Genomic DNA, 17554 nt, shown 5'->3' with positions numbered 1-17554 from the left:
AGGAGCAAGGAGGGCAAGAGGGCACCAGCGCCAGGGTTTTCCAGCCCTGCTGCAACAGCCAGTGCAGCCTGCCCCAGAAGCTGGCTAACAGGAGCACGTCATGTGGTGATAGGGACCGCATTGTTCCCTTGCTGGCAGTTTGACCAGGGCACTGGCCACTCGTGACGTTGCCAGAATATGGTTTGGAGGGGGCTGGACACAACCGTTCCCACTGCCGGGAACCTGTCCCGGCAGAGAAGAACCCAATGCGGGAGGGCTGATGCAAGGAGGTTGGAGGTCCCAGCACTACCCCACTGAGGTGAGCGAGGCATAACTAGTCTCATCAGGTTTGTCTGCAGCCTGGGCTCTAGGACCCTGTGAGCTGGGAGGGCCCCAAAGCCCAGCCTTCAAGCAGAGCTGAGAAGTCTATGCTGCAATGAAACTGAGTTGGCTGGCATGGGGCAACCGCAGGTGTGTGCATACACTTGTGCAGAAGGGGGTACAAAACAACCAGCCAAGCACAATCTCACACCCACTTAGCACTTGCTCTGCATGGGGGTCAGTGACTGCATGAGGTGCAGGACAACGGGAATCTGGTTCAGCTGCTCCTAGCTCCTCTGCACTAGCAGGGACCAGTCTCTCTCGCTGCTCTCTAGGCTCAGCATCAGCAGATCCTAGCTCCAGGCAGCTGTTAACCAGCTGCCCTTAGCACACCACCCTCGTGGCGAACACTCCTGTTCTCCTGTTTGCAAGCCAGTCCAAGGTGCCAGAGCAGAGGGAACGCATGCTATTCACCTAACACTGAAAGGGCCTTGTGTTCAGAGCTGCTTCAGCTGGATCGATGGGTACCCAGTGCGTTTCCTCAGCTGGATCTCGGCTACTGCTCACAGCTGCCCAGAGCAAATCCTACCAGTGAGGTGATAGTCAACCGATCCCAGCACTGTCCTGTAGCCGTGCTCCATTCAGGTTAAAGTGGCTGACTTTCCCCATTATAAACACACATTTCTCATAGCCAGATCCAGGGTCACTTAGCTCTAATGTCACATAGCTCAGGTCCAAGGCTACTGGAGCTCGCCAGCTGGGCAGACAGACAGGAGCAGAGCCAGAAAGGAAAGGTAACTCCTAATGCTGTTCTAATTGTAACAGGGCAGTGCACGGCAGCCATGTCTGGGGCAGCTGCTCCCATCTCTCTTAATATCCTACAGAAAGAGGATCGGCACCAGTACAATGCATACATATGTAGTTCCTGTCACAACTGCATGGGCCCGCCCCTTAGCTCTGCAAAGAATACAGAGAGCACAGACAAGCATCTGCCTCAATGGTCTGCTTGTCCAGCTGGATTACAGCAAGCACGGAGGACTCCTGCTCACTCAGTCCAGAGTAAAGGCTGCAATAACTGGCTGAGAGAATGAGGAATAAAGACGAACCGATGCGTCACTAACTCTCTAAGAGCACCTCTGTGCAATCCGTGATCTAGTGACAAAAGTGCACTCCCCCAGACATCGCTGCACGGGCCTCCAGCAGCTGGACAGGTGGATCACACTCGCACAGCAGGATCAAAGGTTAGCACCTGGCAGAATGCTGAGCAGCTCAGCGTACCTTTCTGGGGATGGCTTGTACCGGGTGTAAGCTGTTCCTCCCGAGCTCGGAGTCGAGAAGCTGCCTGATGGCTGCCGATATGGCTGGACTCTCTCTGCCCCGGCTGGGCAGGATGATGCGGTATGCGGCGTTTCAGGAAAGCTAACTGGCCTGGTTCAAAGAGACACACATGCAGAGAAAGAAAGGCTTTAAGTGCTTTGTCTGGTGCTCACAGTTCATCCTGAGCCAAAAATACCCCAGCAGCCCAGCCTAGCTTTTGTGCATTTCTTAAAACCGCAATAATCTAGAGAGGCCAGAACAATCAGCCCAAGACAGTCCTGAGGCTCGTGCCCAGAACAAGAGCCCACGTGACATGCCCGGTAGAGCCGGAGAACAGGGATAGCACAGAGAGAAGTCAAAAGGGGGGTTACCTTGGTGAATGGCAAGTGACACTTGTTCCCAAACCTAATACCCCATTGCAGGCAAGACAGTCCAAGGCAAGTGACACTGGAGTTGCGCTGGATGCTACTGCTGCACTGGTCCCAACTCAGCTTCCTCACTGTACTGCTAGCCCTAAGCCACCCCATCTATGAACACTTGTGTTTGCTGCTTCACGTTCTCAGCTAGAGAGAATGAGACACAAATGCAAAAGGGTCCTGAGAGGACCTAGCCAGCCCCAGCTCCTGCCTCAGCTCTGATGTGCATTAAAGCCTGGCTGTAAAGCCGCCCTGGTGCGATGCTGCTGGGAAGCCGTTAGGTCCATTGTGGTTACCAGGTAAGTGGAGACCATACTGAACAGATCCTCCCTCATCGGAAGGAAATCAGAATGCAAATTGCAAATGACACTGGCTAGTGAGCAGCCTGTAACACACATGGGCCAGTGCACTAACTCTTCAGAACCCCTGGGCGTGGCTAGCGCACGCTGGGAACTATGGACCAGGCTCTCAACGGAGGCATCCGTCGGAGCAAGACCAAAGGCTGCTATTTCAATATCTCCCCAACAGCTGGAATTCCACAGAGTTTCGGAAGGTATGAAATGGCTATTCAAACAGGATGCCCCCAACACCCTTCAGTAATCAGCTTGTAATCATTCACTGGTAATGACATCCGCTAGGCTCTGTTTTCCCAGCCTGCTCCACCCCCTGCAGGACCCTGGCACAGGCAGGAGGCTGAAACCAGCAATCTACAGGCACTGCCACACAGCTGGAGGGGCACCACAGTGCTAAGATGTACACAAGCAATTTCTGAAAGCCTCCAGCACTGACCTCAGCATCAGCTTCGTGCCCCACGGCACTGAGGGGTCATGGCTCTGACTCGCTTGTGCTCTGCACCATACCGCTCAATCCCCACACACGTCACCCCTGCCTCCACATTGTGCAGGTCGTCCCCTGGCCTCTGCACTACACAGACTGCCTCCCAGCTTCTGCACCCCACAGTCCAGCCCCACGCTCTGCCTTACCTCTTGCTGTGCAGGGGCTGCGGCTCACGGTACGGGACAACGGAGGTCTGTTTGGGGGGCTTCGTGAGCGACGGGGCATGACTGAGGGGTGGGGGCTCTGCCCACTTTGCTCCCTGAGAGGAGTTGTGCGAGGCAGGCCCACTCCACTGCCATGCCGAGTTGCTGCGGTACGGTGGACGGTGCCCTGCAGGCACGCTCTCTGGCTCTGCCTTGTGCTCCATGTTGCTTATTTCAAAGGATTCGGCCCATCCCCTGAAAAGCAAACAGCACTCGTTGCTGACAACATGCAAGATTTTTTGCATGAGCAATGGGGCGGGCAGCTGATGCCACCTCTTCCATTTCCATGGCTAGTGACACTGCGGGATCCCCTCCCCGGCAGCAATGGGGGGCAGAGGCATTGATCCTCGGGAGCATTGTGCTGCCCGCCCCACACTGGATCAGCTTGTTTAATAACACACCATCGTGTCAGTGGTAGCATCTCCCTGCTACTTGCTAGGACGACACACAGGCAGCCAGCACAGAGGAAGTGACCTACTTAGCCACATATGGGGAAAACCAGGACACAGGAGCCTAAAGACTGACAAAACCGTGCACGCTGGGGTGTCTCTCAGGCTAGGCTCCCTCATGCCCCCTTAGAAGGGAATACGCTGCTCACTTCCCACCCACAGCTCCCTCTGTGCATCTGAATGGTGACAGGCCGCACCACAGGCTGGGATCCCAGCAATAAACTCGCTCAGTCTGATTTATATCCGTCTTGGTGCTCGCGGACCTTGCCTCGGGAGAGCACGCTTCAACAGCTCATGCTTCAGTGTCTTGCTGCACCAGTGTACGTGACTAACAGAGGCGCTGCACCAGCCCATGGTTCTGCTTTGAAAAGGCTCCTGCGGATGCCATTTGCTGCAAAGGGGCAAAATGGGGTCAGGAACAATGCCTCTCCCTGCACTCCAGCTAGGCCACAGTCGCATGTTGCCAAAGAGGCATGTGCAGAGTCCATCGTCAGCAGCTGACAATGGACACACGCCTGGCAGAAGGAGGCCTGCGCTGCCCTCTCATTGCTTGATTTTATTATGGGCAGCTAGGTAACAGCACTGCATGGCTAGCAAAAACACGGTCTCATCAGCGCAAACCTCCTTGGTTTGGTTTGGGGCCTTTTCAAAGGGAAGGGCAGGGAAATTAATTGTAGCAAGAGAGTTTTCCAGATTTCCTAACACTAACTGGAGCTTTTTGTTCAAAAGAGCTGCAGAGGGGAAACCATGAAGGCCAGCAGTTTGGGGGCCTGGCTGCCTAAAGACAGGCAACAAGATCCATGTTTAGGCACTTGAACACATGGCTTGATTTTCAGAGGTGATCAGTAACGGCACCTCCCACCGAAACTCAGGCCATGAATTTCGATGTCTAAAGTATTTGGCCTAAGGAAAATCCCAACAGGCTCGGATGAATCCAACTTTAATGCCCAACGTTTCTAATTATAATTCTGCCTTTAAGATAAAAGATCGCAAACATTCCTTGCCAGGAAAACTCCATGTTAGTCACCAAAGTAAGTAACAGAGGGAGGTGCTAACCAATGGCCAGATGGCGCATCAGGGAGTGCGGGCACCTCAGCAGATGGTAAATTACACTGAATTTTAGTTGGACTCCTTGGTTTGCTGAGCCAAATCCCTCTTAATACAAGCAGAAATGAGAGCGCGCTGCATTCATGCTCAGAAGAAGCAAACGTGTTGATGGTCCTGTGAGCACGGCAGTGCCACGCCTGCTCTCTCTTACGAGAGGCGCTAAAACAGCAGTGTGGATGCTGCGGCACAGGCTGAAGAACGAGCTGCACCGTCCACGCTGCTGTTTTCAGCGAGTCTGCCTAACCAGGCAGGGCAGCTCGCTCCCAGCTGCAGTGGAGACGTACCCTAAGAGATTCTGGGGTTCAACTCCCAATGACTTTCAGTGGCACCTGTGCTCCTTCCATATTCGTCCGACCCATCTAGCCAAGGCAATGGAGGGACAGGAGAGCACTCCATGCTACACATCTCCAAGAAGCACTCTCACCACTGGCAGTTTGCTGCAGTTGGCCCTTCTTAGCTTGCAATCCAGCAACAGAGACACACAAGCCCTGAAGTTACGAAACGGCTTGTTGGCCCTGCTCCTTACCAGGGCCTGCCTGCTCAGTGAAGTCACTGCACAGACCTGGGCTTGCAAGCCAGCACATGAGCCCGCCCCTTGCTCCCCACCTCCTCACATGGGAACTAACTTCAAACACAAGGCGACAACTTAGCCCAACGACTCCCCTTTAATTGTGGTCATTACCGTACCTGCCTCCTGCTCTAAGACATCAGCCATCTGGCTTCTGAGCAGAAAAGCCAGCTACCATCCCAGCAACATGCTAGCAATCTAGCTGCCACCATTTGTGTGCGGAGCTCAGCCCACGGGAAAGCTTGGGTTTTGATGTGGGAGGAGCAGCTGTCTACATGTTTATCAGTGTCTAAACTTGCCCTGCAAAACTGCAGAGCAGGTGTGGCTTCGAAGTCAAAGCACAGAGAAAGCTGCAGGGGCCACTTGCAAATTTGTTTATAAATGGGCCCAACTTAACCCTATCAAAGCCAGACAACTCAGAGCAATGGGCCACCCCCACTAGCTCAGCTTATTGTGTTTAGCTACTGCAGCACAGATGCTTATTATGGCCCTGCCAGCCCAGGCCAATCAGCTTTCATGTGTCAGGGGGTCAGTAAGGCTCATGTCCCCATGTCTCCCTAGCCCAACGTTCAGCACCGTCTAGAATCAGTCAGAGGCATCAGATGGGCCAGCAGTCTGTTAGCCATTGCCCCAGGCGGAGGAGTCGGATCCCTTGCATACAAGCCCTCCCAGCTGTTTGCACTCACGTCACCTTCTGCAGTTGACTTTCCTTTTTAATGAAAACTTAACAGCAGCTTCCACTAGCCTTGCCCCAAACTACTCCGGAGTGAGACAGGTAAATGAGCCTAAGCGAACCAGGAACTCCCGAATGCCATGACACCACAGTGCCTTGCAAACTGAGTGCTACAAGCGCTGCAGTTTGGTAGTGCTAAGATACGCCAGGAAACGCCAGCACTGCCTGTCATCTCCCAGCCTGTGGCTAACTTTTAAAATCTTTTTATAAGCCACTTTTGGCTGACCACTGCAATCTCCGATGGTGCGCTGCGGGGAGGGCATTACCTGCGAGGGACGCCGTCCTCGTGGGGTGGGATAATGACCACTTTCACCGTGACCGATGTCCGCAACAAGTCGATCATCTGGTCATGGGACAGTGTCACCACGGCAACTTTACAGATCTCCACCAGTCGGCTGCCCTGCCGGAGTCCCGCCTGCCAGGCAAACCCGTAGTCCTCCACCTCCGCAACTGTCCCATCACACTTCACGTGGAATCCAAGCTGGCCCAGTCCGTTTCTCCTGAGCGTCATGTCTGCCGTTTCACAGCCGGAGGTCATGACCTGGAGAAGGCACATAGAGCAGCACGTCACTAATACAGCAAATTAAGAGTCTTTACCACCACTGAGATAGACAGCTGCAGTGTATTTGGCAGGCAACTGGCTGAAGCTAGCCTGCAATTAAAGCTGAGACCCTGCCTCTGCATCTCATTTGGGGGATGACTTTACCCTGGTGGCATTCCCTCTGCTGGACATTGCTCACAAGAGCTATGGGGTTTGTATAATCAGACAAATCTACAGGATGGACCAGCTTGGCTGCAACCTGCTCAGATGCTGGGCACATGGGTCAGTCTGTTGTCGTACCCAGTGTGGAGGTCTATGTTTTAGAGACAGGTTTTGCAACGTGCTCAAAACCTGTTCCTCTGCCAAAACACGTGTACATTTGCATTGGTGTCTCCCACTAAACACTGACCTTGACCTCTCTCCCAGTTGGCCACTCTTGACAGAGAGCTAATAGCAAGAGCATCTGGAAAACAGGCAGTCAGTTTGCTGCTGTTTGCTCTGGGATGACATGTCTATCAGCTGGTTGTCAGACAACATTGCTTTGTCCAAGCTGCAAAGTGGACAGCCTTTCTAACAGGGTGTGCGCAAAGCCGCTTCCTGCAGCACTTACGATTGGCATTTTGTGCCCTGCTAGCTCTGTGCACAGCACGCATCCCTCTGCTCTGGTGAGTTTCACCTCTGCCTGCAAACTGTGGAGCCTTCTGGGCTCTCCCCCTCACACCCGAAGACATTAGAGAGGGGAACTGGCACCAAGCATGCATCCTAAACAGGGGAAGAATCTGAGGCAAAGACCCAGGGCAGGATTTTCTAATGTGCTGAACACCACACCTCCCCTGACTTCAAGCCCCAGCCCGTAAGTCAGGATCACATGGCTGGAGGTTTTGGAAAAACAGAGGGGGTGTGTGGTGGGGACTCAATGGCAAACCTGAACCAATTCTCCTGCAGGTACTTATGCCAGTGCACAAAGGGCAGTACACACCACCCAGCCTGAACGGTGGCGTTTTACACCCTGCAATGACAGAAGGCGCAGGGCGACAGGAACCGGACTCAGAATTGAAGTCACTGGCAGATGGCCTGACTATGGTCTGACTGTGACTGGATCAGCTCCAGCTGGCTGCCCAGGAAACAGGGTTTGCGTAGAATGGGCGAATGAATATGAACGGCAGCACCACGAGCCCAAGACAACCACTTAGAATCCCACAGCCACCACAACGTTCTGCCCACACTGCTGAGGAGGCACTTTGACTAAACAGGCAGGGCACAGGACCGGGAGCCAGGACTCCTGGGTTCAGTCATAAGGCTCTGGGAGGGGAGTGGGTTCTAGTGGGTTAGAGCAGTGGGGGGGGCTTGGAACCAGAATGCCTGGGTTCTATTACCAGCTCTGCCACTGATCTTCCGTGAGTCACCTTGGACAATCTATCTCCCCTCGCATCCCCTTTGTCCAGCTTATCTATTAAAACTGGAGGCTCTTCAGTGCTTGGACTGTCTGCAGCACCAACACAATGGAGCCTCTAGGAGTAGCAGTAATACACACAGCAGCTGCAGTTGTTTGTATGGAGAGAAAAGCCAGCTTTGCGCCTACCTTTAAGCGCTGCACAATCTCCTTGATGTCTTCGGGGTTGCTGTCCGAGGTCTGAACAAAGACATGGTCCCCTCTCCCGTAGAAGATCTTGATGGTGAAGGTATCAGGAGTCCAGCCAATCACATCTCCACAGAAGCAGTTGAACACCACCTCCTTGGTGCTTAGGTCCAGCAGGACAATGAACTCGTTGGAGATGCCCAAGATGCACTCAATCTCAGCTCCCTGCGCAAAGTCCTGTGCTGAGACGCGCCAGGCGATGGCGCCAGTGCTATACAGCTCCGCTCCCACCCGCGCTTTCATCTTCTCCTTCTTCTTGGAAGTCAGCGAAATCAAGTTGAATTTCCCTGTGGAGTCGATGGGCGTATTAGTGACGCAGTTCTCCGCCAGGTCCTTCAGATACTCCTGCCTGGTCCGCGTTGCCATGGTGTGGAATTTGTCAGACTTGTGTGCGGCATTCTCGGCATTTATCACCTTGGCCAGTAAAAAGTCTCTAAAGACGTCAGATTTGCGGAAGGTGACTCCGTTGGGGATGGGCGGGCCGAAGGGTGGAGCGTCTTTGGATCTGGTCACAGCCACGCTTAGGTAATGAAGGGTAGGATGGGGAGGAGAAAAACTGCTTAGAAGAGCCATCTCCTGCTAGCACAGCAGCTTCAGGACACGTGTCTCCCCTTATCAGTCTAGATTTTCAAAACCAGCTAGGGATTTCTGAGCCACCAAAGGAAGACACCTTTCAGAGGATGGGTCAGCAATGGCTGAAACTCAGGCCCTGAAAGGTGCCTCCAAGTTGGGCACCAACTCCTTTGGCCCCAGTATATTTCTAAACCCCTCTCGGATCTACAACTGATCCTTGATGCTTGGCATCAGGAAGATGGCGGCAGCTCTATATATGTGCTATGAGTTGTAGCAGCCGCACCACTGTTCACAGAGCAGAACCATAGGAGAAATATTAACTAACCCCCCCGCCCTCTCACTCTTTCTCACACACACCCACACATACACCCCTGTAAAATCAATTCATTTTAGCTCTTAGAGCCAACCATGTAAACATAACCTGAGACCTTGGGTCACAGCCATACCAATGTAAACAGGCATCTTTCCATCCACTTCTGGTTTACACCAACCGAAGATCTGGCCCCTAGCATCAGTGGCCAGTTGAGCGGAACAATGTCAGCAGGTGACCTTCACCGTACCAATGCAGAAAGCCAAGGGGCCCAGACGGGGACACACAACCCGAACTGACTAGCAGGGGAGCCGGGTGTCTGAAAGCTAAAGGTGGGCAACTCAAGGGTTAGCAGCAGGTGGGGCTTACCTATAGCAAACGTTATCAGTGCAAGGGTTGTGGACTCTGACAATAATAAAGACATGCTGGAAGTGTGATCGGATATTCTGGGGGGTGAAAGGCAACGCTCCAGGCTCTTGGAAGATGATTGTGACTATGTCGTTTCCTATGTGCCGCTTCCTTAGTAACTACCAAGGTAAGAACAAATACACACGTTAGTACCTTGTGTGCCCTGAGAAGTGCCGCTTGGCTCTCAGAGGGCGCCAGCGTTGTTATTCGTCAAGTACGTACAGTGTTAAAAAGCAAAGGTGGGTGAGGCAGATGGCAAAGGCTCAGGAGGCAGACACCCCTCGCCATCAGGTCAGATGGTGAGAGGAGAAATAGGCAGGAAAACCAGGCCTGATCCACTGTAGAGATTTAGCCATAAGATTTTAAATGTTAAAGCAAATCCTATTTGGGGAGTCTGAGCCACTGGAAAGGCAGCACAGAGAGCGGGGTCATCCTTAATCTCTTAAACCAGTTGGGGCAACACATTGTTATGTTCTTCCTGAAAAATTCCAGCAAGTGAGAGGTGCCAAGGGGCACAGGGTTACACCATCCAAGCCACGTGGAATGACTAGGCAGTGTCAGAAAGGCCCACAGTTGATAATGAGATAGACCCACAATCCCTGTATGTCATTTCTGGACCCTCCAGCTAGCTTTGTAGAGAACCCAGCAGACTGTCTAACGATACAAACCACCCTCTTTCCGTGTCCATGGCACGGCTCCCTTGCAGACGGGGAAGGCCTCCGTGACAGCCAGCCCCGGGGTTAGGAGTCTAGCTCCAATTACCAAAATAGATTTTCAAACTGTCCAGATTATTAGGGTCAGGATCCCAGCGCCTACTGCCACCCAGCCCAACACAAAGAAGGGATGGGCCAGAGGTCAGGGCACTAGCCTGGGACACAGGAGACCCAGGTTTTCTTCCCAGATCTGTTGCTGACTCCCCACGTGACCTTGGCCAAGTCATTTAGTCTCGCTGTGTGTCAGTTCCCCATCAGTGCAGCGGGGATGACAGCATCACCCTACCTCCTGGGACATTTGAGGATGAACCCACTGAAGAGTGTGCAACAGCACGGACACTTCTCATTCTTTACTCATCCTGCTAGTCTGAAAATACAGGATCCTAACTCAGACCACCCTCAATATCCCCACAGCTCATGCTGCGTAACAGACAAACGTGGGAAGTTTAAAAACACAGGTGCCCAAGAAGTGATGGGAACACTGATACTCTTCTGTTATCAGAACAGCACCCTTCACCTGATGCGCAACTTACAGCCAGGGATGGACATTAATTCAGCTGCAGAACTTGACTCAGCACACAGGAGAACCGTGGGTTCTCAAGTAACCCAGGGCTCTGCAAACAGAAGGGCCATTTACCCCGAAAGTTTTACCTGCTGTCTGTTGTTGAGTGTGTAGGGGAGCATTGTGGAGACGTGGAACATGATCTCGTAATCCTGATATGTTGTATACAGAGAGTGGGTGCCAGTGGAGTCAGCTGCAAAGCAGAGCAAAAGAACAGAATCCACAAGGGGAAAGGTAGCCACTGATCGATCAGCAAGCCGAAGCAGTCAGTGTGCTGACACAGCAGATGCACAGAGGCATGTTGTACTGGCTAGATCCCCACAGCCTGCTCTGCAGAAGGCTCGGTGGGAGCAGGTTCTGCTTTGCACGGCCTGATTAGGAACCAGGGTGGAAAACCACAGCACACTATGCCCCGCAGCCCTGGACTCAGAGATCCACACGCCAGTTGGCAGTGCTCCCTGCCTGCAGTCACCATGCCGCACTCATGAGGACTTACTCTTAGTGTCCAGCTGGGCAGCGTACTTGCTGAAGGCTTTCAGACAGATCTTCTCCCCAATGAAGGAGAGGAACTCTTCAAAGGCTGACCCCGCCTCCTCGTTATTGTACATCTCTTCCTCGGAGCTCTGGCCTGCTTTGCAGTATAGGATTCCCACCTTGTGCTTCCTGCAAAGCTGCAGAGGTGAGAACAGGTGTGAGACACTGCCCACTGTATCACCAATCTCTCACACCTCCCAAGAACAGGGCGCGACGCCTGGCTGAGCCTCAGCACAGCCCAGAGGATGGTCCACAAGTCCCATCAAAAAGGACACGGAGCCCCAGTGCCTACCTATACTTTGAGACCAGCTTTTCACCTTTGCAGCCTGGCTGCTAATAACCACAAGAGACCCCACACTTCCCCCCAAGTTCAATGCTGATCCCTCCGGCTTTGCCAGCCACTCATCCCTTCTCAGACTGCAGCTGATCTTCCTGAAGCCCCGATCTGGCAGCAGGACCCACAGAGGGCAAGCAGCACAGCTCAGCACTGCCCTCCAGGGGCAGCCTCTTTGCCAGCACGCCACTCACCCCTTGCTCATCAAGTTTCAGGAGCTGCTCCGTGACTTTTGGCGTGTTCATCGCAAGCCGCAGACAGTGGATGTTCAGCTCAGGGACCACATACTCCAGCACATCCTTCAGGGGGAGGCCTCGGACAGTCCCGTGCTTGGTGGTGGTGGGAGTCGCGTCTTCCAGGATGGAACCTCGCAGGGTTACAAGCTGCACCCGAAAAAATGGAAGTGGGGGGAAAGGAGAAGATGCATTAGAATCTGCAGCTTACAATAGGCTTATTGTTCTCATCTGGGAACCAATGGGTCTGTGTGCAGACCTCCTGCCACAGATTTTCGGCAAACTTCAGCCAAGAGTTCTCAACAGAAATCCTGCTTAAAAAATAAGAATTAGATGGTTTTGCTAAGGAAGGCTTAGAGCATGCCCATGCTTGCGATCTGGCATGCTAGCAGGTGTCTTCACTACCCTGCAGGGACAAGTTCTCTTAAGAAAAGACACTGTTAGCCATGATTTCATTATGTACCAGTTAACCATTGAAATGTTAAAGGTCTCCAAACATACAAGCCAATCTAAAAATAAAGTCACATGTGAGCATTCGGCACACTTATGATTTGTACAGCAGTAGTGCTTACAGGTCCCAACCATGCCAGGCACTGTACAGACCCTGGCCGAGACCAGGGCCCCATTGTGTTGGGCACTGCACAGACCAGTGAGAGGCAGTCCCTGACTCAAAGAGCATCCAGTCTGAATAGACTAAACAGGCACAGATTAGGAGAAAGAAAGGATCACCACCCCCATCTCACAGACTGGGGGAACTGAGGCCCACAAAGATGCAGTGCTGTGCCCAAGGTCAGACAGGGATTCCTGAGTTCTAGCCAAACACCTTCATCATAGAGCCATCCTTCTTTTATGAGTAAAAATAAGACTGCAATACCCCCCTCCAGCACTTGTCTGCCTTCCTGCCAGAAAGGTGCTGAATCTTTGGAACCTCCCCACACCTTGCACCCCACTGCAGGTGTATCTGGCTCTTCATTGTAACCACACACAGTGCACCTCCAGCCTGGAAACAAACTGAGTCTGCTAAGAGACCAGGCCAGGCCCTTTGCCGACTGCATGGCCCTCATCAGTGTACCTGTTACTGCAAAGGCCAGACAAGAAGAGCCACAAGAAGCACCTTGTAGACCCTCTGAGCCATTCTGTCAATTCAGCATTGGCACTTTAAACCCGCCTCATGTCGCTGATGTCAGACCCTGGCAGGAGCATCTGAGCGGTCACCAACGTCACAGGGGTATCTGAGAATGCTGAAACGTCACCTCTTTGGCTTAGCAGCCGAGGCACGGGCATGCTCGTCAAGCTGATTGCAAGCCACAGTGCCCTCTGCTGGGGGCTAATCAGAATTCAAGTGCGGTTATAAAAATCTCTAAGGATACAGCTACACTGCCATGTCAGCCCACTCGAGTCAACTAAGCCATATTAGGGAACCCTGGGCTTGAGCATCTACATTGTATTTTAACCCTAGTTAAGGCTTTCCTAACCAGTGCTCGAATCTAGGGCTCTGGCGTCCACACTGCAGCACGCAGACCCGAGTCAAAGTAACCATATCCCAGAGTCCCCAGCACCCTCCCTCACCCCAAAATGTGGCCACTCCAGCTCTAGGACCATGGTGCATTGTGGGAAAACTCTACTGCCCGCCCTGTACGGTACCAGGAAGCAGCTCGATTTGCAAAAGGCTTGATGGGTTTGCTCTCCATTGAAAACACAGGAGACTCTCTGACTGTATGCTTGCAGATCGGTGATCTAAAGAGAATGGGTTAATGCTGACCGGAGCTACTGACATTTCAAAGGCAGGGAGGGCTTCTGTTTTCAATAGTGTGGACTGCAGATTGCTGGGATAGAGAGGACTAAGGAAGTTGTCCCATGGAATTGTGGGATACTTCTGGCGGACTCCTGGGACCTGAAACAAGTGGGGCTGCGTTTACACTGCAAAGCAATAGGACTCAGCTTAACTCTATGATTCCCAACCCTTTTGGTTCGAGGGCCACAGATATCATTTTTACAACCCTTAAGGGCCACCAGTCTCCGCCAGCAGGCCCCTCCACCCACTGCAGCCAGATGGAAGGAGTTCAGCGAGGAGGCAGCCTCTTTGTTGATCTCCCATCTTCCTCGCTGCAGAAGGGAAACCACACACGTCCTATAACCCTGTGCGCTCCACCTGGGTCCCTAGGCAATAGCTTCCTTCTGCAGCCAGGGGGACGGAAGATCAGTGCTCCCCTTCCTATGGCTCCAGCAGGGCCTCCAGCACCTAGGGATGTAGGCATAGTGCTTTGCTCTATGCTGGAAGCGGGGGAGAAGAGTGCTGATCTCCCCTCTTTCTGGCTCCAGTAGGGACCCCAGCACCTATGAACCTAGGCAAAGCGCTTTGCTGTGCTCCCTGCTACAGCCGGGGAAGGGGAGCGCTGATCTCCCATATCCCCTTGGCTGTAGCAAGGAGCCTGCACCGGTCTTTTAGCCCCGTGGAAACACGCTCCCCCTGGGTCCTTAGGCAGCAGCTCCCTTCTGCAGCTAGCAGGAGGGGAGCTGCAGGCCACTTTGAAAGCCCCTACGGGCCACTTTCAGCCCCCGGGCCACAGGTTGGGAACCACTGGCTTAACTCAAGCTCAGACCCTCTAGCCCTGCAGAGTGCTGGGAGCCTGGGTCAGTGCAGTTGCACTATGGACACAAGGGGAGCTAAGTGTGAGCCCAGGCTCAAGCATGGGTTTAGGCTGCAGTGTAGACGCACCCTTAGTCTATTTCCCGGCCTTAGAGCTTGCTCATCTTGTAAAAAGAGAAGAGACGGTGACCGTTCAGGAGCTGGCGGTGGGACTAGAACTCTTCCCAACCCTTCTCTCTACCAACTTCACCGACACACAAGTGACAGAAGCACAATTATTCTCACCAGCCTCCTTCCTTCTTCCCCAGCAGGGATTCAGAAGAGACTTGTTCAACCCCTGAGCGGCGCACTGACGCCAGGCCACAGAGCAACTGCTGCAACATGGGCGCATTCGATTCCTGCTGAGATGCGAGGCAGCCAGGGTCAATGTGTAGAGCACTAGGCTGGGAGTCAGGGGACACGGGCTTTACCACTGATCTTGGGCAAGTCCGTTTCCTGCTCTCTACTTCAGTTTCCCCTTCTGGCCATTGTCCATCTTGTCTAGTTACGATGAAGAGGGAGCATCTCTTACCAAGTGTATGTAGCACCAGGCCCCGATCTCACCTGGGGCCTGAATGTGCCCCAACACACAAATAAAAGGAAGCCAGTGTCATAAGAGGGTGTTCACCCATGTCCACAGTCCAATGGGATCGAAGATCCCTGCCCCACTGGGCCCGGGAGCTCGACGAGAGACTGGAGGGATGTGAGGAGAGATGGATAGTGAAGAACAGACGAAGGGCACTGAACGGTTAATGGAACTAGAAATGCTTTTATCCAAACTTCACTGAAAAGAGATACGGTCCCATTCACGCAGACTTAACAGCTCAGCCATAATCTCTCCCCCAAAGCCACCCCGAGGCCCTGGTATGTGCTCAATGCCCCTGGCTGCAAAGGGGAAAGCTGTACATAGCAAGCTTTTAGAAGCCTGCTTTGGGTATCTCAGCCACAAGATCCAAGACTCCCCACTTCCCGGGGGGGAACTGGGATGCACCTGGCACGTGACTGAGGTGCAGCTCTTCAGGGCAGAGCCTATCACCGTGCTATGTGTGCATACAGCACCTAGCACAACACAGCCATGAGCAAGGCTGTCAGAAGCTACTGCAGTACAGAGGGATGATGATGATAATGAGCTGAATGTGGAGGCCAGAAAGGCTCTAGCACTGCTGTGCATAGTAGGGGATTAGCACTTAGGCGAGGGGAAGGGGTCCCCTCTTTGTTACGGGGAGCTGTGACAGTTTAACAGGGTGTTAGGCTGACATCCCAGCTGGCAGAGTTGCCTGAGGACAACAATTGCTTTTTAAGGACATCCTGCGAGTCTTAAAAAGGAGCGCCCCTCGCCGCCAGGCAATATGCTTCCAATTCTCTCCTTTCCCTGGTTAATTCACTGACTGTTCCTGGGCCAGAGCTCTCAGGCCCCGACATGGAAGTGACTGAAAATAGCAGCCACATGTTTTTGGTGACATGCAAGGGGGATTATCTCCAGCCCAGCTCCGACACTCGCTCCTTTGGCTGCCAGAAATGCAGTACGGCCCTCCGGAGGTTCAGTCACAGGCAGCTCAGCTCCAGCTGCCGAAACAGCATTGTACTGCTGAGCTAACCCAGCCATGGCATCTCGCTAACCCCAAGTGCAGCAAAGCATTTACGCAGCACTCTGCTGAATCCGGGCCATGGTCCTTTAGCCCAGAGTAGGGGCTCCTGCTTTCAGCACCGGAGGTCCCAGGTTCAAGACCTGCTGCCCACCCCATACCCGCAGGGAGGAACTTGGAGCCACACTCCTGACAGCCGATTGAACCCAATCGGGAAGGTATGTGCCACAGTGTGACAGAACCCTGCTTGTGCCCCACAGGATGAGGCTGGGGGGCCCTCAGACACAGGGTCACATCAGATGCATTTTTAAGAGGCTGTTTCAAAAGTCACCCTAGATCCAGAATGCAGATATACACACTGTGGAGGAGCAGAACTGCAGCCGTGACATACCTCGCTGGTCCGTAAAATAATCCTGTACTGGTACTGGGGCCCATGGTCTTTATGATCCTCCAACTTCTCTCTCCTGATGCTCACAGCCACTGGTCCCAGCTTCTCATCCACTCCAAAGTAGTTGGAATGCTCTGAAAAATCAAGGAGAGGCCTTGTCAGAGAACAGTAACAGGCACGGCTCTCTCCTGAGCTTGGCACCGGTGGGAGGGGCTGTTCGAGTGAATGTCATCCCAGAGACACAGGTCACTGAAGCTCGGCACTTGTGTATTTACCAGGCCATCAGCAGGCCATTAGCAGCAGCATAGCTAGTTGTTAGGGAGCTCTGACACTACACAATAGCTTATAGAAGCTAGTTTTATAGCAATCATGAATATAAACCTTAGTAAGTGCCACTAGGGGTGACCTAGCTCCGGTGCAAAGGTCAGGAGTGGCACTGTCTAACTCAGTAAGGCCAAAATCTGACCTGCCCATGAGCTCCCTTAGGATATATGCACACGCCTGTCAACCCCCAGGGCTATTGTTATAAACAAAACACCCAAAACAACTAGTCCCCATCCCCCTCCCCGCAAATACATTTCCATAAACCCAACCCCACATTAAGCATGCCAACAGATCCCTTGGGAACAACCCTACAATAATAAGCCATGGTGCGGGCACTGAGTCATAACGATAAACATGGTGATCAGACCGAGCTGTTCATCCCCTTGTATGTGACAGTACAGGGTAGAACACTGAAGGCTGATATAGAAAGGGATTTTCCCTACACAGTTAGCACGTGGAACTCATTGCCACAGGTATCTCTGAGATCAACAACATAGCAGGGCTCTGGGCTGGGTATTTATATAGTTACAAAGACTCCACAGAGCAAGGACTGAGCAGCCCAGGCTAAACCCTCCTGCTTTGGGGCATAAACAGGCCTTTAACTAGCAAGGGCTCAGAAGACCCCTTTCCTGGGGGCAGGCAATCCCATCACTAAAGGCTCTCTAGAACTCCCCTCTGGAGCAGCTGGTGCTGGCCTCTGCTGGGAGGCAGGAGACTGGGCTGGATGGACCAGGGTCCAGAGCTAGTCTGCTACTATAGACATTCCTAATGCCCAGGGCTGCTCGTGAACAGTGAGCACCAAGAAAGGGGTCTAAATGACTGCGCAAGGCAACAGTGGCCCTCTGGCGCT

At 53.1% G+C, this 17554-nt stretch overlaps 1 protein-coding gene across 4 annotated transcripts in view; it reads right to left on the bottom strand.

Moving 5' to 3' along the window:
* SIPA1L3 (signal induced proliferation associated 1 like 3) overlaps positions 1–17554 on the bottom strand; it is a 116842-nt gene that overhangs the window by 19399 nt on the left and 79889 nt on the right. For all 4 annotated transcript variants that reach the window (XM_067556601.1, XM_067556600.1, XM_067556604.1 and 1 more), the window contains 9 exons: positions 16384–16514; positions 11739–11927; positions 11173–11347; positions 10766–10869; positions 9363–9520; positions 8054–8630; positions 6197–6471; positions 3017–3268; positions 1579–1728 (listed from right to left, as the gene is read on the bottom strand). In XM_067556601.1, coding sequence (XP_067412702.1) covers positions 1579–1728; positions 3017–3268; positions 6197–6471; positions 8054–8630; positions 9363–9520; positions 10766–10869; positions 11173–11347; positions 11739–11927; positions 16384–16514 — 2011 coding nt within the window. The remainder of the gene's footprint in view (positions 1–1578; positions 1729–3016; positions 3269–6196; positions 6472–8053; positions 8631–9362; positions 9521–10765; positions 10870–11172; positions 11348–11738; positions 11928–16383; positions 16515–17554) is intronic.

The sequence above is a fragment of the Emydura macquarii genome, unplaced genomic scaffold, assembly GCF_026122565.2.
Source record: "Emydura macquarii macquarii isolate MOO-44397 ecotype Brisbane River unplaced genomic scaffold, CSIRO-AGI_Emac_v2 contig_1790, whole genome shotgun sequence".
NCBI lineage: Eukaryota > Metazoa > Chordata > Testudines > Chelidae > Emydura > Emydura macquarii.
Note: the sequence above shows the minus strand (reverse complement) of the source record. Positions and strands in the feature narration are given on the sequence as shown.